The sequence below is a fragment of the Uranotaenia lowii genome, chromosome 2 (genome assembly GCF_029784155.1).
Source record: "Uranotaenia lowii strain MFRU-FL chromosome 2, ASM2978415v1, whole genome shotgun sequence".
NCBI lineage: Eukaryota > Metazoa > Arthropoda > Insecta > Diptera > Culicidae > Uranotaenia > Uranotaenia lowii.
In genome coordinates this window covers 265,294,921-265,320,298 of record NC_073692.1, presented here as the reverse complement: position 1 = coordinate 265,320,298, position 25,378 = coordinate 265,294,921, and the positions used below count along the sequence as shown (strand labels likewise).

General features: G+C 35.7%; 1 protein-coding gene across 1 annotated transcript in view; it reads right to left on the bottom strand.

The window, feature by feature from the left end:
• LOC129750148 (uncharacterized) overlaps positions 1-25,378 on the bottom strand; it is a 295,384-nt gene that overhangs the window by 66,098 nt on the left and 203,908 nt on the right. Inside the window, exon 2 of the mRNA XM_055745390.1 lies at positions 11,123-11,352. Within this exon, the coding sequence (XP_055601365.1) occupies positions 11,123-11,352 (230 nt within the window). The remainder of the gene's footprint in view (positions 1-11,122; positions 11,353-25,378) is intronic.

The following is a 25,378-nucleotide window of genomic DNA, read 5'->3' as shown; positions in this document are numbered from 1 at the left end:
TACTTGTCATGGATGATTTATTGGTAGTCGCTTGCATATTGATGCTTTATTACTCCACCAAAAATTGACGTTATTGGACGTTGGACGCTGTTTGATACCGAAATAATTGGACATTGTCTATGGCAAAAAACCGGCTGTGAAAATTGTGATATTTTTGTTTTTACTTCACATTTTGAAGCGTGATGTTTTGTAGGCGTTTTTCCGACAATATTGTTTGTTCATCATCGTGACAGCAATTTCAGTCTTTCAGGTCAATTTTTTTTTGCAATTAGACCACCTCAATGAAGGTAATTAAGATATCTTTATGTTTTAGTAGAATCGGTGTAAACTGCAGGCCCATGTTAAACACATAATATAAGGCGATAATTGCTGCAAATACCTACTTTTTGACAAGAATATCTAGTTTAAAAGCAGTGCAGTGGTATCAGCCCATCGTTATTTTTTTTAAATAATTATTTTTATAATTCAGTTCCAGTCTGAGCCAAAATGCATCAACATGCTAATTTAAGATTCACCTTTTAAGTCTTGTTTCCATATGCAAGAATATGATTGTTTTGCATAACGCGTTGGTTAATTACAAAATTTCATCCATTCACTCATTAATTTCCTTTTTAATGCTAGTTTTAATGGCATTGCGGTGAACGTTACGACGAAAATTCTTTTATAGAAGAATTACAGACTGAAAATTAAATGACGGATAGATAAAGCAGATGCTTAGTAGGAGAAAATTTACAGATGTTGAAAATGAGCCAAGAGCATATTTTATGGAAAGCTTCAAAGGTGCGTTCTAGACCCTTTGTCCCACATCGTTAAAAGAATAAAAATCATTAATTTCCATGATTTCAGCTAGTAGAATTTCTTATAATATTTTTTACCCCTAAATGTATGTAGCACCCTTATGCTTTTTCTTTAAAACGTTTATGAAAGAAATAAAAAAAATCATAAAAAACCAAACCTAAAATTACCGCATTTTTCGCTTGTTTCTATTCGGGTGTTTATTGCATAATAAAAGGCGCTAACTGCCGTCATAGATTATCAACATAAATTTTTGAAGATACTGTATGATTAAAAAGTAAAACACATAACAAAATGAAATCTATTGGAATGGAATTGAGGGTTGACAATTTGGGGTATTGAAATAAATTATAATGACAAGAATAATAATGACTATTCTGGTACAAACAAAAATTAAAATTGAAGAAAAAAAGATAAAAAAATTAAACAATTTTTCTCGAAGTTTAGGATAATTAGTGATGTTTTATGGTCGAAACATCTGCTTCAACATTTGGATTTTTATTATATAAGAGTGATTTGAATGTCTTCGGCATTTCAATGATTTACGTTCTTTGTTTTCATGTTCATTAGAGTGAAAAAGCCTTGCGTTTAAACATGTAGTTAAAAGTGACAGAATTTTTTAGCCGCCTGTTCATGTTCAATTATGAAAGCCTTTGTAGCTTTTGATATCCAAAAATACGACAGATTTGGATTACTCTCAAATTCGTTTTCAAAGTGTTTAAAATCTTACTGCCGCAACGTGTATCACGATCTAAAAACTAATCTGAAAACCACTTTTTTGAGTTTAATACGATGTCTTATTACTGTATCTTTTTGGTCAAAAAAGTAATATTTTCGCAATCTTTCAAAAGCAAAACTCACTTTCAAAAATAAGTTATCTTTTTCGGTTCTACTTTCTGTCTCCAATATTGCAGATTAAATCTTAACGATAACATGATTTCTCTCGCTAAAATTAACGTCACAGGAGAACAGAATTTTCGGTGTCGTTGTTTAAGTAACTGATTTCAAAAGATTTTAGCGCCCTGAATTCAAATCATATGTTAAATGATTCGGTGTGTTGAAATTTCAAAATTGGTATGTTTCAGTAAAATCGATCTTTGATAACTGACATATTCATAACCCTTCTAGAAAGATAAAAGTTGATTTGGAATCAATTAATTATTCTTCCCAGATCTCAGGATCCAGATATTTCTGTTTTAGAGATACGATAATTTGAAAAAATAAATTCTATAATTTTTAGAAATTTTTATAAATTATATTACAACTTTTAAAGATTTTCACATATTACTTAAACAACTGTTTTGAAGACTGCGAAACGATTTGGCTTATGGATTGAAATTAGCAAATATGCAATTTAATTTAAGTCTCCTTTAAAATTTCTTTGAAATTTCGATATTTTGCAGAGTTGGTAAAAATTAACAAAAAAATGAAAATGTGAAATCCGCGTTATTCGTCACTTAGGAAATCTCCGGTTGTTCTATTGGTCACAACCAGAAACCTGCCGAGCAACTTGCAACTGAATGCGGGAGACTGAATTAAAGAGAGACCATACGTCAATGATCACACAAATTGTGCAGCCAATGATTTAATTTGAGGCCAATTGTGCGGGAAAATGAGTAAATTTGAGTTAAAATGAGAGAAATCAGTGCTCAGAGAAGAAAAAAATTTGCAAAATGTTGCAAATTGTGAAAGAATTTTGGAATTTTGAGGATTACCATTCCAAATACCGTAAAACGGGGTAACATTGATCACCGGGGTAAATTTGACCAACAATAAACTTTTCCACATCATCATCAATAACTCAGTATATAGTTAGAATTTTTGAAAACTGTTCTCTACGTTTGAAAGCCTATTTATTGAGTATCAAATAGGCAAAATTTGGTTTGTATTTGAAATATTTTTTTCAGTAAGTTAAAATCTTATTTCGAAATCTTAAAATATCTATTTTTCCAAGGCTCACAAAAACCAGCTCTCCTGATGATATCGAAAAGCATTTAGAAGCAAACGGGTTGTTTAATGTGAAAGAACAACTTTTTTCCTTTGTATATGAACAGTTTGGGTGCTATTTTTATAGTCATTTAATGATTATTTTTTTATATTTAAAAAATAAGGATATTTTTCAAGAGTAAGCCCGTATTGGACAAATGGATAGGAACCCTATCAAATCGTTACCTTTGAAGAAAAAATGAAAAAAGGAAATGATGGGAAGGCCTAGGGGAATGAGTGAATGTAAAATTTCATTTGTATTTTGAAGCTGAAGCTATTTAGCAAATATAATTATTTTTGCCCCTAAATGTAGGCAGCATCATAGTTAGTTTTTCGATTATAAATATTTTTAAAATAAAACGTAAAAAATCAAGATTAAATAGATAAGTTAGCATATGTAATTATTATGAAAATATTTTGTATCCTTTATAATCAAGGAAACTCGCTAAAACCCATCAGAATAGAGACTGATCAATGTCACCCCAAAGCCTCAAATTCTGAACAGAGACGAAAACGATTTTTAAATTAAATTTAAAGTAGTTTATTAATTTTCTGCTTCCATGTTTTACGTTTATACGAGTCCAGTACTGGTTTTAGAAATATAAAACATGCCACATTCCCCTTAACAGAAAAAATAATCGAAAAATATTGAAAAAAGTGATCAATCTTACCCCGGATTACGGTACAAAGAATTTTCTCTCTGGTGCCAGGGGGTTTTGTCAAAAATCAGGACAACGCGATGAAAAAAAATGGATTTATCAGAACACCATCAAATTGGTGGAAAACATGCAGTTTAGCATAGATTGCATAGCTAAAGGCGAAATATGGCTACTGTATACGTCTTAATTTATGCAACTGCAAGTTATCTTTTTTTTCCTGAGCTTCTGATATCAGCGCTAGACTCAGAACAAAATTTTAGTGATTCTTATTTTGCAACTGTACATTTGAAAAAGCAGACATTTGTAATAAGTGTTAGTAAATTATTGCTATGGGGTTCAAACTGATTGTAAAACTCAGATATTTCATAATTTTTCGGAAGTATTTCACCGATAAGGCCGATAAACAAATTAACAAACATAACTATAGGGTACGGATACCATACGTTCTTTTTTAAGAGTACATGTACACTTTTTCGATCGAAAAATTGGCGTATTCGTCTTTTTGTGAAATTTTACTAAATCTGCCCTTTTTTGTTGAAAGACATTTGATTAGAAAAACCAATTTATATCTTCCTTTATATGCAGTTTTTCAAATCAAATGCAATAACTACAAAAGGAATACAGCTTACAAAAAGTTACTTTAAAATTTTGTTTTGATGAACATGCATTTTTAGTCGTTATAAACAGTGAGCGATAAGCGCCTTTGAGTATGCAAACAAAAATGAATATGCACCAAATTGAAGTATAGTTAAGGTTGTCAGAATTTTTTCAGCACGTATCCGGGCCGGACAAATCCAGGCAATCTATATCTTTATACAGGGTCCGGCAATTGAAGTGCTACATTGAAATATACATATTGAAATAAACATATAATTGATCAAATTAACAATTTTTATTTCAAATTCATTCAATATCTCTTGAAAACAAATTACTTTTTCAAAATTCACTGGTAAAGTTCGACTTGTTCGCCCTTGAGTTTAACCACTCGCCGCAGACGGTCGAGAAACGCATCGTATGAAGCCCGCAGGTGTTCTTGTGGTATTTTATGCCAGGTTGTTACGAGATGTCGCTTCTGGACCTCCACACCTTCATGTTTCTTATAGCAAACTTTGGCCTTCAACATACTCCAAACAGCGAAGTCCATAGGGTTCCGGTCTGGCGAACTCGCCGGCCACTCGGAGCTTGAAATGAACCCTGGAAAATGTTGCGCAATCCAAAGTTGGGTTTTCTTCGCTTTGTGAGCCAGCGCCGAGTCCTGTTGGAAAACCCAATCCCTGGAACCAAAATGTCGACGTGGGATATATATTTTGGTTGATTTTCACTCCTTCAGGGACAAAAACCAGCAGAGTCCGGCCATCACGGGTGATTCTGGCCCAAACCATCACCGATGCTGGTTTATGTCGCCGGGTGGCCGTCAGCAAGTCGGAATGGTTTCGTTATCTGTCTGGCAACCAAAATCTGTCGTTCTGCTTATTCACGAACTGCTGTACGATGAACAGTTTCTCGTTGGTAAACCGTTCACCGTAGGGTCATGAACCTTTTGAATCTGGTAGGGTCTTGTGTGGTCTGAGTTTATCTTTAAGGATCCGACGGAAACTTCGATCCGATATGTTGAGATCCTCTGCCAATTGAGTGGCACTACGACGAGGATTTCTCTTAAGGCGCTTCTTGACGATCTTCGCCATGGCAGGTGTCACCACAGTAGGTTGGCGTCCCCCACCATACCGTTTTTTGGCACTTCCGGTCTCCAAGTATCTTTTATTTGTACGGTATACAAAATTCTGCACACAATTACATCGGACAGCTCACGAACTATGACCTTTTGCCGTTTGCCAGCTAGCAACAAGGCAACCACAGCGCTACGTTACTGTTCGAGATCCATTTTTTCCGGATAACACCTGATTACAAAAGTAACACTTACATCCAATGATAGCTAAGACTTAATGTAAACAAAGCGACGAGAGGTCGTTCAATACTGTTTCGTGTGCAACGAAATAATTACTGTTGAAGTAATGTAGCAGTTCAATTGCCGGACTCTGTATATAAAAATGAATTTCTGTCTGTCTGTCTGTTCCCTATAGACTCGAAAACTACTGAACCGATTTGCGTGAAACTTGGTAGATGGGAATATTGGAGGCCGCGGAAGGTTCCTATAGTGGTTTGGGACACCTCCCTCTTTCTCGAAGGGGGAAGGGGCTCTCAAATAAAAGTAATAAGTCTTCATAGCTCGAGAACTGATCATGCAAATAAAGCCAAATTTGGCATGGGAGTGTGTTTCGGTACGAGGAATGTTTCTAAAAATATTTTGAACCCCTCCCTCCTTCCTGTGGCGAGATATGAAGGGGGGAGGGGCCTACCTTACATTTTTTTACATAATTGGAAATATACTGTAACGGGTACATGAAGTTGAAGCAATATTAATTATTTATTTCTCTACTTTTATCAAACGATTCATTCGTTTCTTCCAACGTTAATAATAAGCCTAATATAAATTCAATATTATTGTTTCCAACGGTTTCAAACATGCCAACAGAAATTTTGCCCTTTTTAAAATAATTAAATACAAGAACGAAACAAACACCCATTACCATATGAAGCACCACCCCAAATGAACAATCATCAATCATTAACACATCTGAGTGACCGACACAATTCTGGCGGCAAGCACGTGACTCTAGATGCTATCTTCTGTAGGCCACCGACCACTTTCTTATTTTGGCGTCAGGTGAATGACCTCTTTCGGGGGCTTTTGTGCACTTATTTTGGCAGAGCAAAAGTTGGGCCTCTATTTTCGGGTCCAGAAGGGGAAGACGAGGACTACTCGAAGAATTCGCGAACTGGGATGTAGTGGTTTGACTTCGCGATTAGACTCGTTCGTATCGGGTAGTTCCGGTTGCGAAGTCAGGCTAGACCAGGTCGATCAGAGGACGATAGAGTTTCTAAGCTCACTTACTTCCGGTGATCAGAAGAGTTAGGGTCCAGTAGTTTAGTTGTACTTTTACTCGGATAGGTAAATTATATTGAAGTGCATGTGTGATTCCTAGAACAGGTACTCTGATCTAATCAGCCCTCTTTTAATTTAGACCGTGCTAGGTTTGAAGGCTAGGACTGCTTAGAGCAGTGCGCAGTGCAATTCAGTGGTGCATTTAAATACTGCTTAGCTACAGGTACGACGCATACGCACAGCATCCGCCCCAGGCCAAGGTTGCCGAAAAAAATTCTGTGTTTTGACGAAAAAAAATTCTGACATTCTGTGATTTTTCCAAAAAATTCTGTGACGATTTTCTGTGATGCTTTTTCCATTAATTTCATTCAAAAGTCGTATCAAATTGTGTCTTTTTTACATTTTACTTAAGAAAAATCAATAAACATTCTCAATTTCATCATATTTCTTCAATTCAAAGATAATTATCCGAAATTTGAATTGACATAAAAAAAATAATTTGGAAAAACGTCCAAAACTTTAAAAATTCTGTGATATCTGTGAATATTCCGAAAATTCTGTGTTCTGTGACACAGATTCTGTGATGAAATTTGGCTCAAAATTCTGTGAAATTAAAGATTTTTCTGTGATTTCGGCAACCTTGCCCCAGGCGACGGACGCCGAACCAGGTACGAACCCGCAGCGGGGACTCCACAACACCGACATCCCGCTGGATTCACCGACCAAACATCCAGCCGTATTGAAGCAGTGCACGGCATCCGCTTGCGTCACGATCGGCCGACGGCAGGCCGGCCACCAGCTCATAGCCGAGCCAACGTTTGCGGAACAAGCCACCGCAGCCAACCCATCACCGGATTCGACCAATCCTACAGGAGGCCGCGCCACAGCCACGAGTTTGCTAGGCGGTGATCGGCCTAAACAAAAAGGGTTCATACCGCCCCGTTTCGTCTACCCGCACAGGCCTCAACCAGCATACATCAGCCGGGAGGGCGATACGGTGCCTTAACGGGGTAACCGAACGCAACAGGACTCCGACTAAGTCCCGCCAACAGCTATTTTTTTTTTCCGGGAATTTAACACAACGGTCATTCTTCCCAAAAGCCAACAGCTTTTTTTTTTTTTTTTTTTTTTCAGGGATTTCCATCCTGTTGGATGATTCATCCCAAAAAGCCAACAGCTAACAGTCAGAGTGAGTGATCATAATCAGCCCACCCATGTTCTCTAGCGATAACTATACAATCTGCCATGATTTCGCAGCTTTAACCGTCTTCATTGAGCCGGATAAATGGAGTGTTTTTTCCGCTTTTTGGCGGGAAAATCGGGTTTTTCGGACTGGCTAGCCGTCTAAAATAGCCTTTTCACCACCCACGAGGTGGAAAAACCGTAAAATTAAGCAAAAATCAAATCATTTTCTTCGCAAATTTTCTAAGTTATTTTGCGAGAAACCAAGCGTCTCCACCGAAATGCACTGCTAGGTAGAAGCACAGAAAACAGACGTACAAGCTCGAACAAAAAACCGTCAAAAAAGTGTGTAAAATTTCAAATGCTATCACCAAAAAAAAAACGTTAGAAACTGACTGCAAACAGTGCCATCTATTGCGCCGTTCAAGTGTTACAAATAAACTTTAAAGTGCCCAGTTTTCGAAAAGGCGTAATTGTAGCCAAAAAACAAAAAATAGTTTAAAAAGGGTGTTGGAATTTTTACACAAGTTTCGTGGGCTAGCTTGTACGTCTGTTCTCTGTGGTAGAAGTTTGAAAGAGGGAAAAATAGTTTAGGCCTAAAACAGTACTATGTAAACACAACACAACACACATAAAATACAATAAATCGAACTAATTATTGTACCTAAGCAAAATGCGAATGTTTTCACGATGAGAACCTAATTGGGGTAACTGGAAAGGGAGTCACACGCTGTTCGTTGTTCGGGATTTATTTTGCATCTTTACTGCGGAGATTGGCCGCGAATCCAATCGATTTCTGTCTCTTTTGATCCAGGTAAGGGGTTGGGTCTTGTCCGATGATTAGCGCCCCTAGCTTGCTTTCGTAACGAACAGCTAACTCTCTTTTCCACGGATTTCTCCCGGGTCTCGACTTCGGGGCGGCCCTTAGGGGTCGAAGTACGGATCCCTTTTTAGAGTCCCTTCCGCTTCTTTCCCAAAATCGGGAATCAAAAGGAACTCGCGACCGAGTCTCATCAACTGGGCAAGATAAGAAAGGGTAGGTGGTCTTCCAAACGGAAGTGGCGCTTAAGCCACCTGCTAAAAACCGGAAGCGTGTCGGGCCTCTCGTTATAATACTCAAGCTAATGGATCCAAATTTGGTATGGGAGGGTAGTGGATAACGAGAAATGGTTCTATGAAGATTTCAGACCCCTTCCTTCCTCCAGTGGAGATACAGGAAGAAGGGGGGAGGGCTTTCGTACATTTTCTATTGCATAACTTCAAAACTATTCAATCAAATGAAACCAAATTTGGTTGGGAAGGGTATTTGGGTACGATGAATAGTTCTATGAATATTTGGTAGCCCTCCCTCCTTCCAGTGAAGAGATAGAAAGTGGGGTGGGGGCTCCCTTACAATTTTCAGCATAATTGGAAAACTAATCAAGCAAATGGAATCAAATTTGGCGTGGGAAGGTATTTGATTACGAAAAATGTTTCTTTGATATTTTGAAAACCCTCCGTTCTTCCAATCGGAAAATCTTAAGGGAGAAGGGTGCTCCCATACAATTTTTTACATCACTCTGGAACTTACACAACAAATGGAACGAAATTTTCACAAAAACATTATTTAGGCCCCTAAATAATGTTTTTGTGAATATTTGATACCACTGCGTCCTTTCAGTGAGGTGATAGAAAGGAGATAGAGGGGCTCCTTCACAATTTTTCGCGTAACTCGAGAACTAATAGAAGAAATGGAAACAAGTTTGGCATTGGAAAACATTTGGATACGTAAAATGGTTATTGGCTAATTTGAGACTTCTTTCTCCTACAATTGGGGATACAGTTAGGGAAGACGGTACATACAATCGAGCAAATGGAACAGAATTTAGCGTGCGAGTGTATTTAAATACACGGAATGTTTGATCTTGATCCCCACCTTCCAGATAGTAGATACGTTGGAAGAGGGCTCCGATACAAATTTTATAGCATAACTTGACAACTAATAAAGCAAACGAAACCAAATTTGGCATGAGAAGGTATTCGAGCACAAGAAATGTTTTTCCGATAGTTTAACACCCCTCCCTCCATTCAGTGGAACGATAAAAAGTGGGAAGAGGGTCACTCATAGATTTTTTTTAATATTTCGATAACTAATCGAGAAAATGGAACCAAATTTGCATGGGAGCATATTTGTGTAAGAGCAATGTTTCTTCGATGGTTTAGGCCCCCTTATCTTATATATAAAGTGAAAAGAGAGTCATCCGTTTTTTGAATATCCCGAGAACTTATAGAGAAGGGAGCCATATATGACATGGGAACGTATTTGTATACAAGAAGTGTTTTTCTGATGTTATGAGACCCCCCTTCCATCCATTAGGGATATAGGAATGGGCAAGGGGGTCACTCTCACAATTTGTATAATAATTCGAGAACGAATGTGTGAAATAAATGTCCCTAGCTCAGAAACCCAGAGATCGGATAAGCAGGGTTCTGCTGTTCAAGGGATATGGTATCCCTATACTAGGTTAATTTTTTTACGACATCTAAAAATGATTTATTGCATGATTTTTAAATACTAAACTAAACGGCTTTTAAAAATTTACGGGAAAATCGAGAACTATAAAAAAAAATCTTTGGGTAGAAAATAAAAATTTTATGCCACCCACAGTTAGGATGTTTTGTCTCAATAAGTTTATGAAGTTATGTTATGATCAATCGTTTTTTTAGTATATTTCCCAAAGAATCATAGACCCATAATAGATAGGTAGGTACTTATTTCCGAATTTAGATTCTTCAATCCACGTGGATACTGCTCCAGATGATGAACTAGGTATCAATTTCTCTGTTGCACCCGTATAGTTAGTTACTTGGTCCAGTTAACGTCAACCTTCCTGCCAGCCAGTCCTTGCATGGCGTGTATGCAATGTGCGGGACGTGCCAGAATTTGTCACTCAGATTTGTCGGCTCCAGACGGGTGCAGAGTTGGGAAGTCGAGACCATCCATTCATGAAGTGTACGTCGTCGTTGAACTTTTGTTGCCATTGCCATCATCATGGGTTAGTGGCGCTCTGGTCTACTGCTATACCTATTTACACGTTCCTACTACCGACTGCTTCTGTATGCAATTTTGGTCCCGATGGAGCGAAAGATATTTTTTTTATTGGTATGCAGCTTGCACGACTCGGGTGCTTCGAAATCTGGGCCAAGCTCGGAGTTTTCCATCCCATACCAACTAGTTAGGTGTATCCCGAACTCGGGTCTTTGTGAGACAAAAATGTACACCCAGTGGAAAAGTTTTTCCAGTTCCAGCACTTTGAAATTGATGGCCGGAGGTCGTCAAGCTGAAGTGGATTGCTTACAGCCTGTCCAATGGACTGTGAATTATTTATCCTTTCAAGTGAAACTCATCACCTTGGGGAAAGTATTTGCAATTTAAAATCCTCTCTCAATGGAAAATAGGTAGGTAGTTCGTTCCGAGGAAGAAGAAGCTTCAAATGTTTAAACCCTAGCTCTAATTAATCTCTCAATAATTGCTAATTGCCTCCCCATTAGGAAAGTTGGGAAGTGGGTCGCTTACCTGTAGATATCCGCCATCGCAATGCGTCGCATTCAGCAACGTTCCGACTTTGAACTTTTTGAAGTTGAGTCGTAGCACCCAATCCCGGGGCGCCCCTCGAAAGCTGCGAAATCGGTACCAGCAGGTGAGGGGCCGGTTTCGGTTCAGGTTTGTCACCTCCGGCGAGGCCACATCCTCGTAGATGTCGACCGTTTTATTGCAGTGGTCTTTGCTGCTGTCTGTGTTACCGCCTGTCAGAAAGAAAAAAAAAGGACAAAAAAAGAATCTCCAATTAGCAAATTAGTTCCACCTGGGACTTCTTTCAATAGTCGAAAATAGTCGCTGCTGCTTAGAATGAGAATTTTTTCACATATCAAAATTAGGCGAGTACTTTGGAGAACGGGGTTACGAACCAACTGTTATTGCCAGCAAAAAAGCAAACCTTTTTCCGAGGAGAATCGTAGCAAAGCATGAACCAAGAAATTTTAATAGTCGTTTGCATTTTTTGTCTGATTCTGAATGGAATCGTTCTGGGAAATTGCGATATTGTAATGAACCCTCAATTGACATCTTCGTTATGTCTGGAAAAATCTAATGACTACAAAATGAATTAATGTATGTAGTTAAGCATAAAACATTATAAAATTTATCTTTCTACGCACTTTCTCCGGAATAAAAATATTCACGCTGGTCAACTGATTCGACTCACGAAACTGCTCGAAAATCACAAATGCGATGAAAGGATGTTCCACACCAAATTGCATCACTGTAAAAATCGTGTACACACTGTAAAAAAATACTCGTTGGATATTTTTTCTTGAAAATTTGCATAGAGCTATCTCCAGTGAAAAGTTTACAAAATTTTATTCTTTCTGAATTTTGGAAGTTGTGGAAAATAAAGTCACTTAAAGTGAAAAAGTACAAATTTATTTTGAGCACACTTCAGAAAATACCGTAAACTGGGGGAACTTTGATCAACATGAAATTTTTGCAGATAATCTTAATAACCTATGTCTGAAGTATCTGAAAACTGATTTCTACGTTTAAAAGCCAATAAATTGAGTTTCAAATAGGCTAAATTTGGTTAGTACCGTCAACTGGGGCAACATGCAACATTTTTCAACTTCAATGGCTTCTAAAATCTTAATGCTTACAGATAATCATACCTCTTTTACATCAAAAGTTTTAAGGTTGATGGAACACCAAATTGACGTAGTAAGAAAAATTTTTGGCTCTACCAGTTATTTTTAAATTAACAAAAACATGCGATTTTCACTCTACTAAGAAAAAGGGGTGAGTTGCAACAAACTCTGTAATTAATGAAATTCAAATGAAAACGTTTGAAAATTTATAGTTCTTAATACATTTGTTATGTCATCACGCATGAAGCACTCATTGCAGTAATCTTAGTTTTGTTCGAATTAAAATTTTACATTTTTTCTGTCAAAAATGTTCTTAAGAAAAAAGTGTTTATTTTATGCATACATTTAGGGGTAAAAAATACTACAAAATATTCTATAATCTTAAGTCATGTAAATAAATCTTAGCAAGGATGAAATTTTAATGTTATCAAACGCATAATGTAAAACAATCATATCCCAGCATATGGAAACGCAATTTATGAGATTTCGTTTTTATTTGCCTTTTGTTGCATTCTGCCCAAGACAGATAACTGAATTATAAAAATATTTATTTAAAAAAATTTGGAGATTGTCCGAAAAATATTTTTACATCAACAGTGTTGGTATTGGATAATGACAGCAATATAAAATTTGTAGGTGATATCATTAAGCCAATCCGTCATACTGGGTAAAGTTTTTTAAGGCATCAAAAAATATAAAAATTTGTACATCTATTGCTCGATTTTTTAAATTTTTTATGATAATCAAAAACTTTAAAAAACTCTTTCACGATGTTGAAAACTATGTCATCATCAATTTGTTATCATTCAATGATAACTTCATTACAGTATATTGAAATAAAATTGAATGAGTGTTGTGGTATACAAATGTTGCATCTCACCCTGCTTATGCATGATGCCCCGTTTGACGGTAGTTGGAGATTTTTTTTCGAAGACTCACAAACCAACACATCTTCTGAAAAATGATGACATTTAGAAGCAAATGAGTTGTTTTATATGAAAGTTTAACTTTTTTTCCTTTGTGCATGCCATGCATTTAAAGTTATTTTTATGGTCATTCTATGACAATTTTTGTATATTAAAAAACGGACATTTTCTATGAGAAAGCCTGCATACAACAAATGCCTTAAAACCCTGTCAAATGGTTGAGTTTGAATAAAAAAAGAATATAGGAACAGTAGGAGGATCTAGGGAATTCAGAATGGGGGTAGGCTTAATAATGGCACGTTATCTAAACATACGGGAATATTGTGCCTACAAATCAATAAGTCACACAAACGCAAACAATTTGCAAATCATAGCTTGTGGGGAATCGTGGGTCACCTATATTTTTATGTTTTTATAAATACAGAACATAACATACGATTTTTTTCGATCTGTTAAGTATTCTTATGCTAAATGAAGAGTAATGAAAAATATTTGTTCGATCCTATATAAGGTTTAAATAAGGTTTTAGGATTTATTTGATCATACACAACTCTCTCATTTCATCATCTGAAATTGCTTTAAAATAACTAAGTGAATTATGGAATTTCAGTTTTGGGTCTTCCATTAAACTTTGCACGTTATCTAGTCAATTTGGATTTGGTGGCCCACAATTCCACTCAATTTTTCAAAATTCAAAAAATATTTTTTTTTAAAACGGACAGAATTCGGGGACATTTATTTATTTAGAAAAACAAAAAAAATGCCTAATGTTACCTTAAAACAGTAGAAAACCTTCCAATTTATTTTAGTTCTTTTTATCTTTCTTAATAAAGAAGTTATGAAGCAAAGAAAAAAGTGGCCCATGATAACCCACAACCCCCGTATAAACGGCTAACCAGCCAAGAAGTTTATCTCTTCTGTTGCATAAATTTAGGCGTTATTTAATGCAATCTAGGAAGAGCTACTTATTATTTCCATTAATCTAGTGGTGTCCTGAAAAATCCTGATTTTTTTTCTTAGCGATGTCCTGATTTTATGACGAAACCACCCGGCACCTTTGCTCCGAACGCCACCTTTGACTGTTATTGTCGCACAGAGGTGCCAGGTGTCCTGATTTATCAGGATTTGTCCTGATTTTCGAGAGAGCGTCCTGATTTTTCAAAAACTCTCGAGTTGTCCTGATTTTTTGAAAATTTGTCCCTATAGTGTCCTGATTTGTCCTGATTTTCATAAAAACTTCTTGAACATGATCCAATTTGTTGTTAAACTATGAGAAATTTGAATAAATAGGTTACAAAATTGTTGAACCCATTTAACAGATGATAATCTTTCGGTTCAGATGATATTTAAATGGTGTTTTTTGATATAAACTTCCGGCCAGCCAACAAGCTGCGCACTGTTGTTGCATAAATCCAGGCGTTTATAGCACCTGTATTGCGCCTTTAGTTATGCAATCTTAGCAGAAATCCCTATTATTTTCATGAATCTAAGGTGTCCTGAAAAATCTTGATTTTTAGCTTCGCGTTGTCCTGATTTTTTACGAAACCACCTGGCACCCCTGTTGTCGCATGAAAAAAGATCAAAAACAGTAGCCAGAAGAACAGATTTATCTTTTTCATTAATTTTGGTACGGATTCTTTCTGCACAGAAGACAGATTTTAAAGATTTGGTTAAGATTTATTAGAGGTAAATATAAATCCACTGCAGCAGTTCCTCTTGCAGCACTGCAACAAACCTCTTGTTTTATGAAGAGGCATGCTAAGTTTGAAGAAATTTGCAAACCTTTCCAATGAAAAACTTTCTTAACAACTTAAAAAAAGTTTTTATAATGATCAATTTTCAGAAACAAAATTTGTTACCTTACTTACTGCTCTGTGATTTAAACTTTAAGTCTTAAGTTGAGATTAGTACAGATTTCACCATTTGAAAAAAATGACCGTATTTCGTGGTTCTTCTGAAAAGGGAAATAGAAACCATGTCGATTTGACATTTCATTAAGAAAAAAGACAAATTTTAAATTCATGCAAAAGTCGTCAAATATAGTCATGATACCACAATTGAAAGGAGCTTCCGTCTTTGAAAAGGTTTTTTTTAGGTAGGTGTCTGGTTAATTTTGATAAGTGGGGAATTGAGAGAGCAGAAATGGTATCAACAGTAAAAAAAATTAAATTAAACTACAGAGTAAGGCTATGATCGTTTAGTATCCGGGCAGTTACAAACGTGTGTATTTTAAAAACTATTCATTTAATCGAAAAACTTTCTATGGAGGAAATGAAGGTGTTAATATGACATTTAATGTAAAAATATAAAAAAAAATTTATCAATGATTTCAAGAAAAAAACTAACTTTTTCATAAAATCCCTTTTTTATCTTTGCACACTTTTTTCATTCATGTAATGATTTTTTTTTACCACAGAAGCATAACCTTTGCAAAATTACAAACTCACTTGGAAAAAGCAATTGGAATCTGGTTGGAACCTTTTTTTTCATGAGTAGGCATCTCGAAGAATTTGATCTCTTAAATCCGGTTTTAACATAATTTTTTTTTGTCCATCAGAACACATCTTTCATATTGCGTAAAAACCGGATGCACAGATTGCGATCTTTAGAACTGATCATTATAAGTTATTTACTTGGTGTTTACTAGTCAGGCAACACTTTTTGCCTGCCAGAAATGGATTTTTTGCATTATTTAAGGAGTCTTCATTAATAACCATAGACTTTTTACCATATTTAAGATCAAGGGTTGCACTCTGATGGTTGGTTTGAACTTCGTGTGGATCCTAGAGTGGCTCCTTATACTTTTTAACCATTTGATTCGAAAAAAAAAATCAGAAAAAAATCAACATTTCATGAGCTTTCAAGTCAACAATGAAGAATTTTCTTGGCGCAAAATGCGTAAAAGGAGCAAATTTGTGCAAAATTATTTTAACCATGACTTTTTGCATCGTAAATATCTCAAACACACGTTAACTTAAAAACCTATCAAAAATAGGCAAGATAGTCCTTTTTATAACCAACACAACGCTACTAAAGTTTTGCATATCCGAGCTCTATTAACGTAGCTATCACCGAAATAAAGTGCCCGGATACTAAATGATCATAGCCTTATTCTAATATTTTTTACAGATGATCTGTTTTGTTGTTTGTACATATTTCGGTGCAGTTTTTTTTGTCGTTGAATTTATGTTTCAAAGAGGGTAAAGATCTAAATGTGGCAACGCTGACAGCGGGAAGGAAATTGTTGTTATTTTTTGTATGTTGTGCGGTGGGAGCAGGGGTGCCAGATGGTTCCGTCTAAAATCAGGACAACGCATCGTTTTCGCATTCTAGGAATGAATCACCCAACAGGATTCTCTCTCTCTCTCTCTCTCTCTCTCTCTCTCTCTCTCTCTCTCTCTCTCTATCTCGCTCTAGAGATCCAACGTTCCTTGCTCCCGCTCTCTCGTTTTTTTATATGCGTGGGCTCGGTATTTCAATTCATTTTTCTACCGTTTTTCATTGCCTTATACTTCCTACAGTTTACTTGGCAGATAGATTCAGAGATCTCTACGGCCCGCCCGTAAAGGTGAGGAGGTTATGGAGCTTTGTTTGTGCAGTTTGGACAGGTTTACCCAAGGGGATCCTATGCTCCTAAGGTCAATTCAATCATAAACAAACAAAAAATTTATTTCGCATACTAGCATTCATTCCTGAAATTCTAACAATTTTTTGAACCAATCACGATCTGATAGCGAAATAAAATGTTTTGTAGATTTGTAATTCGTTATGTTTAAATATTATTCTCTACTCTTACCACATTTGTTGTTTGAGTCATTTTAATCTGAACACGAATTTGCTAGATTGCTGTTTTGAAAATGTGTTGTACAATTTCTAACTTGCCTCTTAACTTACACAACTACCTATGGTAATTATTAATGACAAACAGTGACCACAAACCGACATGACATTATTGGAAGAACACAAGTCGTGCATGCGCATTTCTTATTGGCTTTTCTGGTTGATGCTTTTCGGTGAATATAAAATCAAATAAAAACAATTCTTTTGACGTTTCGGCCTACTACCTTCAGCCATCCTCAGGAAACTATATTATAAGACAAAAACTTAAATTATTACAACAAATATTTTTCACAATATTCCATTACAATATCACTGCACTTTTGCACTAACGTTTTGTAGTGCAGTGATATTGTGATGAAATATTGTGAAGAATTTTTTTTTATTAATTTAAGTTTTGGCTTATAATATAGTTTTCTGAGGATGGCTGAAGCTAGTAGGCCGAAACGTTAAGAGAATTGTTTTTATTTGATTTCGAAAAACGTCAACCAGAAAAGCCAATAAGAATCAGCGGTGATCAAAGTTCGTTAACATGCGCATTTCTAGCAAATAAGCAAAAATGGTGAATTCTACCTGAAGGAAACTAGGCCTTAAACTTTAAAGAATTACAAAGAACATGCAGAAGTTGATGCAATTCAATCCGTCCTAAAACGTCGAATAGACATGTGCCTCTGAATATTTTGTGAAAAAATTGTGACAAACCACAGTTTTCCCCCTCCCAATGTGATAGTCGCATTTGAAGAATGGCTAACGCATATGGGAAGTAGTGGATGAGTCGCCTTTAAGACGTGGACCAGTATCCCAACGGTAGTATTCTCTAAGCCGCTACGACACAGCATGTCTTAAATCAGGACAATGCAAAGCAAAAAACCAAGATTTTTCAGGACACCATTTGATTCATGGAAACTACAAGTAGCTCTTCTCAGATTGCATGAATAAAGGCGAAATAACGGTGCTGTAAACGCCTTGATTTATGCAATACCAGTAAGTAGTTTCTTTTGAAAACCAGGACAATTCAGGACAGTTTAGTGTCCTATTTTCAAAAATCAGGAGTTTTTGAAAAATCAGGACGGTGTCTCAAAAATCAGGACAAATCGTGGCGGGACACTTCTGGCACCTCTAGGTGGGAGTCGAAATAGTTTTTTTTCTGCATGTACACTGAGGGGTATTTATGACTGTAACACTAGGCGCTCTTGGATAGAATTCTCTTTCTTCTACTCAGATAAGAAAGCTTTCACATTTAAGATCCGAGTTGCTTACAGCTCGTGTAGCAAAAAAAGTAATTTTATACCGATTCTAGTGATGTAATTACATTAGCAATGCGATACTTGACCAAATTTATAATTTGTGAAGTATCGCAGCGCTTATGGAATAACATCACTTGAACCGGTAAAAAATTGCATTTCTGCTGAATATAAATCTGATGCAAAATTGATCTTAAGTTGTAGAAAATCTGAAAAATTGCAAATTAACAGGAGATAAAAAAGAATCTAATTTGAAAAATCGTCCTAAATTTGGTTTTCGTATTTTGAGAATCTAAACATGCCAAAATTTTTCAAATAACGTCAACTTTCCAATCTAATCATTCAAAATTCAGCTCGTAGAACTTAAGTAGTATTTTTTACCCCTAAATGTATGCAGTACCTTTATGCTTTTACTTTAAAAACATTTTTGACAGTAAAAAAAGTTAAATTAATTTTGTACAAAACCAAAAAAAAACTTCAATTGACGCTTTATAGGTAATGAAATCACATATATATCAGAAACTATAAATTTTAAACGTTTCCATTTGATTTTTCATTAAAAACAAAGTTTGTTGCAACTTACTCCTTTTTCTTAATAGTGTGAAAATCTCATGTTTTCGTAAATTTTAAAAATAACTGGTGAAACCAATATTTTTCTGACTATGTCAATTTGAAGTCCCATCATGCTTAAAACTTGAAGTACTTGAAGTACAAGCGGTATGATTATCTGTAGACATTATGTTTTAAGAAGCCATTGAAGTTGTAAAGTGTTGCATAATGCCCCAGTTGACGGTAAATGCAAAACAAAAATAGGTTAGAAGCGATATGGTCGTAACATTTGTTCAGAAAACTAGGCTAATATACAAAGGTGTTTTATTTGCTTTGTATAGGTATGACCAATTGTTACTTGAATGTGTAAATTTATGACATTATGAACGTCAGTTCAATTGGGATTCTCAACTCATTTTCATAACAATTTTATGTAGATTAACCAAACAACCAATCAACGTCACTGTTTATTTTGGTGCTCTAACGCGGCCTTCATTCGCTCTCTGCTTCACTCAAACACTATATTTTTTGCTCATTTTCATTCCCTTACTTGGCGGGAGTTCAAATTTTATTATTGGAAATTTTTCCGCCCCAAATATGTGAACATCGCTTGGAGCCAAGCCGTTTGTTTCAACAATCTGTCCCACTGAATTGCGAGTGATTTTTTATTCCAATCTCCCCATGCTATCGCCAACTATCTTTATCAAACAAAAGTCCGGAATTTTTACCAGCCGGATATGTCATCGACAGACGGACGGATATTTTGGCCCTTTTAGCCGATCTGATTGCAAGCCCCGGCATCTATGGTCGCCAAATTCCGCTGTGATTTTGAACATGGCGCCCTACTCGTGTGGTGCCGCTATTATAAAATTGCCGGCTGCGATTTTCCAGAGTTCCAAGCTAGAAAGAGCAAAAAATTGACAGAGAACCAAAGGGAGCAGCGAAAAGCTTATGACACTTGATTTTACCCTCTGGACCACTTTCAGCCATCACGCAGATGGGGAATAAAATGGACCCGCGTCAGGGCAAATATTTATTCAGTAAGAAAAATACACAATTCCACAACGCGTGAACGAGGAGAGACACAGACAGTCACAAAAAAGAGATGAAAACTTTTAGTATTATTCAATTTAATGCCAACTGTTAGCTGCTTTAATCACAGTTGTGCTGTGGAAAGTTTTTTCTTTTCCATACTTACCCTCGTTCATTAATCCCGACAGCAAAATGCTAAACAGGCTGATTCAGGTTGCCCAACATAAAAAATTAAGATAATTAAACAGTTGCACCTCGATCGCGATAATCGAGTTTCAAATCGTTCCTCCGCCATCCGGTCATGATTTATTGCCAATATGGCACCCTTTGTGGAGGCTTCAGGCTTTCGAACAGTGCGTTTAAAAATTCGGATAAATTGCTTTAAATTGGAACTTGTTATCATAGTGTAAATTTGATCAATAACAGATTTTAAATAGCAGCCAAAAAAAATTGAAAGAAAGATTTTCCTGGTGGGTCTAGTACGACTTCTTAAACGAATTTTGAAATTAAATATTAAGAAGTCGATTCAGTTTTGGAAAAAACAAGTGTGACTGCTTCAGAATCAGATTAAAATATAGAAGACTTCAAGCAAGGCTGCCGAAAACAATTCTGTGTTTTCGACAAATGTTTTGTTATTTTGTGATTTGACCACAAATTTCTGTGACGGATGGTAGTAAAAAATAATCAAAAAGAAAAAAACTATAAAAAAAAGACTATGAATAAGTCCAGAAAAAGCTTGTATGCAAAAATTTTAATACTAGGTACCCCAAGTAACATTTAAAGTTTTATAGCAGGCTTCTAGACCAAGTTTTGGTTTCATAAGAGGCTTAAAAAGCATTACAAAACAATCGGTGTTACTTGGGACCTTAATTGCACAAAACTTTAAAATCGTATTATTTCTGTTATAAATTTTTGAAAATTTGGAATACAAAAGTTTAAAATTTTCCATATAGCTCTAACACGTATTTTTGTTCTTGTAATTGTTCGAATATTCCATTTATTTTGTAATCTTATTTTGATCGCCGCTGGGATATATTCTTATTTGATTTTTGGCATTTCGGCGAGTTATGAAAATTCATGGTAGAATGTTGAGATAGAAAATGAAAGTAATATAGATGGAAAGATCAAAGCTAGAGCGCTTTTGGAAGAAGAAATTGAATAGTTGGTGAAAATGTGAGCAGGGCTTTTGATTTGTGAACAGCTTTTAAACTACTTGCGATGCATTTGTACGACGACATTGTATAAAAAAATAAACAGTACATTTATGAACAACTTTTTTGCTTGACTATCAAACCGAACTTCAATATGAAAATGTATTTATTACCCATCGAAAAGAGCCCTCGTGTAATATTTTTCGTCTTGCTCGGATGCATAATAACGAAATTATTGCATAGAGGGAAGTGATCCTAAATACGCGCGCATATTGGATAATATGCACATTAGGGTGGAAATCTGGGGGCTCAACCTCCAAATGGTAGCTAAGGGTGTAAGAAACCAACTTTTACATGGCGGTCTCTCAGGTGTCTGGGTCGATTTTTGAAAAAAATGTCCTTTTTTTAAATTCCGTTATAAAAAAAATTTATTCAGAAATATTACACTAAACACTTGAGTTGAATATTTTTTAAATTTTGTTTAGGTTAAAAACTTAACGTGAAAAATACAAAAAATCCATATTTTGTTTCACAGGATTTCTAGCATGTTTTTTTTCTAAAATTTTTTATTTTATTTTATCGAGAGATCGATCTTCAAGAAAGAACACCAAAAGACGCAGATTTTGTCTTACACCAAATTTGCCGAAGAAAGTAGGGTGATTTGACAATCGTTGTCTTTTTTGTAAAATATGCATCTAACGAAAAATTTAATTTTTCTTGTTTTTTTCACGCGATTTTTGTGCTAAATGTTAAATAAAACCTTAAGATTCCTTCTAAGGCAAATTAGATTTATCTTCAGAACGAAGCATATTTCGAATCGGTTTTCTTTACGAAACACTTGTTGGATAATTTTAACACCATGATTTTGAAAATAAAATTACAATTCATTCATAACCAGAAAAAATATCGGATCATGCAACAATTGGTCCGCTCATTCTCTTCCTGCCTTATTGTTGTACATAAGTCCGCTGCAAGATTGGAAATTTCAAAATTATTAATTTTTAGTAATAACTAAAAGTTTTAAAACACTTACTGAAGTGAGGAGTATAAAACATGATCATTGATTGCAGTAAATTCAAACGACATTGATGGTTATAATTAAATGTTTATTACAAAACCGGATTTCGAGTTTCGGGGAAACTGATCACTACGATTTTTAAGTACCTTAACATCTTCAAAAGTATTGTTATGGTGCCATCTAGCACAGAAGCCATTAACATTAATAATAGTAATTTTTGTTAGGACTAAACTAATTTTTTCGACGTTTTTTTTTTCAAAACATTTATAATCAAAAGATGGGCAATGTTGCTGCATACATCTAGGGGTAAAAATCTAGGGGTAGATGAAATTTTGCCTTCATGCAGTTCCCTAGGTCCTCGCACTGTTCGCATAATCTTTTTTTTTTTTCTTAAAGTTAAATCATTTGATAGGGGTTTTCATTTAACTGTCAGGTATCAGTAAAGGGGTTGGCTTTAAAGCAGCACGTGTCTCCTTAAATTTGGTAACATTGTGCCTAGCCTTTTTTTGGTATATTTCATCATTTACCTGTTACGATGAGAAAACACATTAAAATTTAATCACGATGCAATTTTGGCAGTTGCATAAAGGAACCAAAGGGCTAGCTGCAATAAAATGAGGGTATTTTGTTTGTTCGAGATGTAAAAAACAAAAACATTTTTTTCCTTTTGGCACATGAGTGCTGAGACTATATTTAATCAAAAACAAAGGTGGAATAAAAAAAAAAAAGATGAACATAATATTCATCGTTTATCTAGAACAAATATGTGTGTTGTCGAAAGTAGGAGGAAAAGTTTACACTTTTGATCCTTCAGCTTAATTACGGATTTTTCATCTATTGAAAAAATGACCAAATATCGATTATTTTGTCTGCGGGTAATTTTGTGGACCTTCCAGAAACGGACATCCAAAGAGCGATTTTGTTTCGCTATGGTTTGGAGAAAGATTTTTTCGCCTTCCTTTTCCAGCAGCGGAAAACCTGGCACCGTTGCCCTGGCTCGCCGTAACGGTGGAACCGGCGAAAACGGCAGCACGACCAGGTCAGGAATTTTACCATTCTTTTTCAGTTCGGTCAAAGTGTGCCTCAGCCATGTAAGACTTTCCATCTCGGCCGCATGGTACCATCCGATTCCCGATAGAAACCCAGATCCGTAGAATCTCGGCTGGAAATCGGTTTCAGCAATCATCTGAATCGATCTAACGAGTTCTGCAGATACCCGATCGAAGTACCGTTGGTCGATAACAGCTCCGTCCATGCGCTTTATCGTTAATTTCAATTCCATTAAATTACACGTACGCGCTTTCTTGTCCCTGTTGGCGGCTGGAGACTTGGCGGGACGTTTGGCTGTTTCTTCACACGGACTCGCGAGTAGTTCGTCTTCACTAACGGTGTCCATATTAGGATCAACTGAAGACATTTAGAAGTTTCGAAAAATTTCAAAACTATGTAGATACACCTTTTCTCGAGAAGGATCAAGGTACTAATGAAAGCAATATGCATTGCCACGCTGGGCTCTCGAATTAGTTGTTTTTTTTCCCAAACAGTAATCGCACAAAAGGAAGGAATTTAAGAATTTGAAGAGTTCATCAACCTTTGCTATATATAGCTATTTATTTAAATAAAAAGTCACGCACACGAATGTTATTTATACAATGTCTGAAAACCAATATTTGAAGCAAAACTTTTCAAAATGGTTTATATTCAAAAGTTAATCAAATATACTAAAAGGGAATAGAATTGCATGTAGCGTGTATCATTCCAAATAGGATTTGGTGATTGATGATAAGCTTATTTGTACTTGCGACTTTTTGAAAAATGGTTTCTTATTTATAATCTAAGAAACAATATGTAGCAAATTGGATTGAGTAAAACAGCAACACAGTGCAAAAAATTTGCATACACTTACCTCGAGTTGACAATAGTAGTGCCTCACTACTGAATCTCGCAAGGAAAGAGACTCCAAACTCCAAACTCGATCACAACTCACAAGGTGAGCTATTGTGAAGAGCTGAACGGACGCTCGGCCCAGTGACTTGCCTTAAGCATTAGAGCTAATTCCTACGAATAATTTTTTTTTTCATGTATCGGCATGTAGCGTCTCTTCAGAAATATGTTAACATATATTTTCTGATTCCACATTTGGGTTGAGATTATGAAAATATTTACTCAACTTCAACTGTCAATCTAACAATCACTCGAAATGTTGGCGGTTTCGAAACCTCACTTGCCTACTTGAGTGAACATCAAAGCTCACTTCTCGCCACAAGTGGAAACCCACAAGGTATTTCGGTCGAGCACCAAAACGATGAAATTCATAATGGCTCCCGATTTTTCGGAATCACGTAAAACAAAAACGATTTTTGCCGTAACTATAGCAGCTTTACACTTACGATGGGATAAATAATATTGCTCGTTCACTTATTGAAACTAAACCGACGAAATTACGCAAGAACACACATTTTTTCAACAGTAAAATACTATTATTTTTACCGCGACGCAACAAAGCGACCATGACCGTGTTAGAAGTCAGTGAAAAATGGACAACAAAACATTTATAATCAAAAGATGGACAATGTTGCTGCATACATCTAGGAGTAAAAATCTAGGGGTAGATGAAATTTTGCCTTCAAGCAGTTCCCTAGGTCCTCGCACTGTTCGCATGTTCTTTTTTTTTTTCTTAAAGTTAAATCATTTGATAGGGGCTTTCATTTAACTATCCGGGCTTTCTCATGGAAAATCACCGTTTTTTCCAAAAATTACAACCATATAACCATAAAAATAACACTTAAACAGACCTAAACAAAGTAAAAAGTTGAACTTTCACATGAAACGACCCATTTGCTTCTAAATGCTTAAATTTGATCAGGGGAGATGTTTGTTTGTAAGCCTTCGATAAACCAGATATTTTAAGATTTTAGAATTACATTTTAAGTAATATCAAAAATTTTCTAATAAAACCAAATTAAGCTTATTTGTACCTCAATTTATAGGCTTTCAAACATAGAAAACAGTTTACAGATATTTTAACTTCAGACTCAGTTTATGATGATTATATCAGAAAAAAAAATCAAGTTGATCAAAGTTACCCCGGTGATCAAAGTTTCCCCAGTTTACGGTACCTCCAAAAATTTTGTTTGGTTGTTTTTACGGCCGAAAATAGTAGGGTATAAGCACTAGTTATTGAACAGGTACCAGATATTGAACACTAGTAAAACATTTACCGATTAAAACAATAATATACAGTAGAAAAATGAATCAAAATTCGTTGGGCCATTGTTGAAGCATTTTCTACCTATGTTCAAATTTTAATCAAGAATCTCGGACTCTTAAAGCCGCAATCCCCGAAACTTGAATATGTGTTCAAATTTTGGCTTGGTT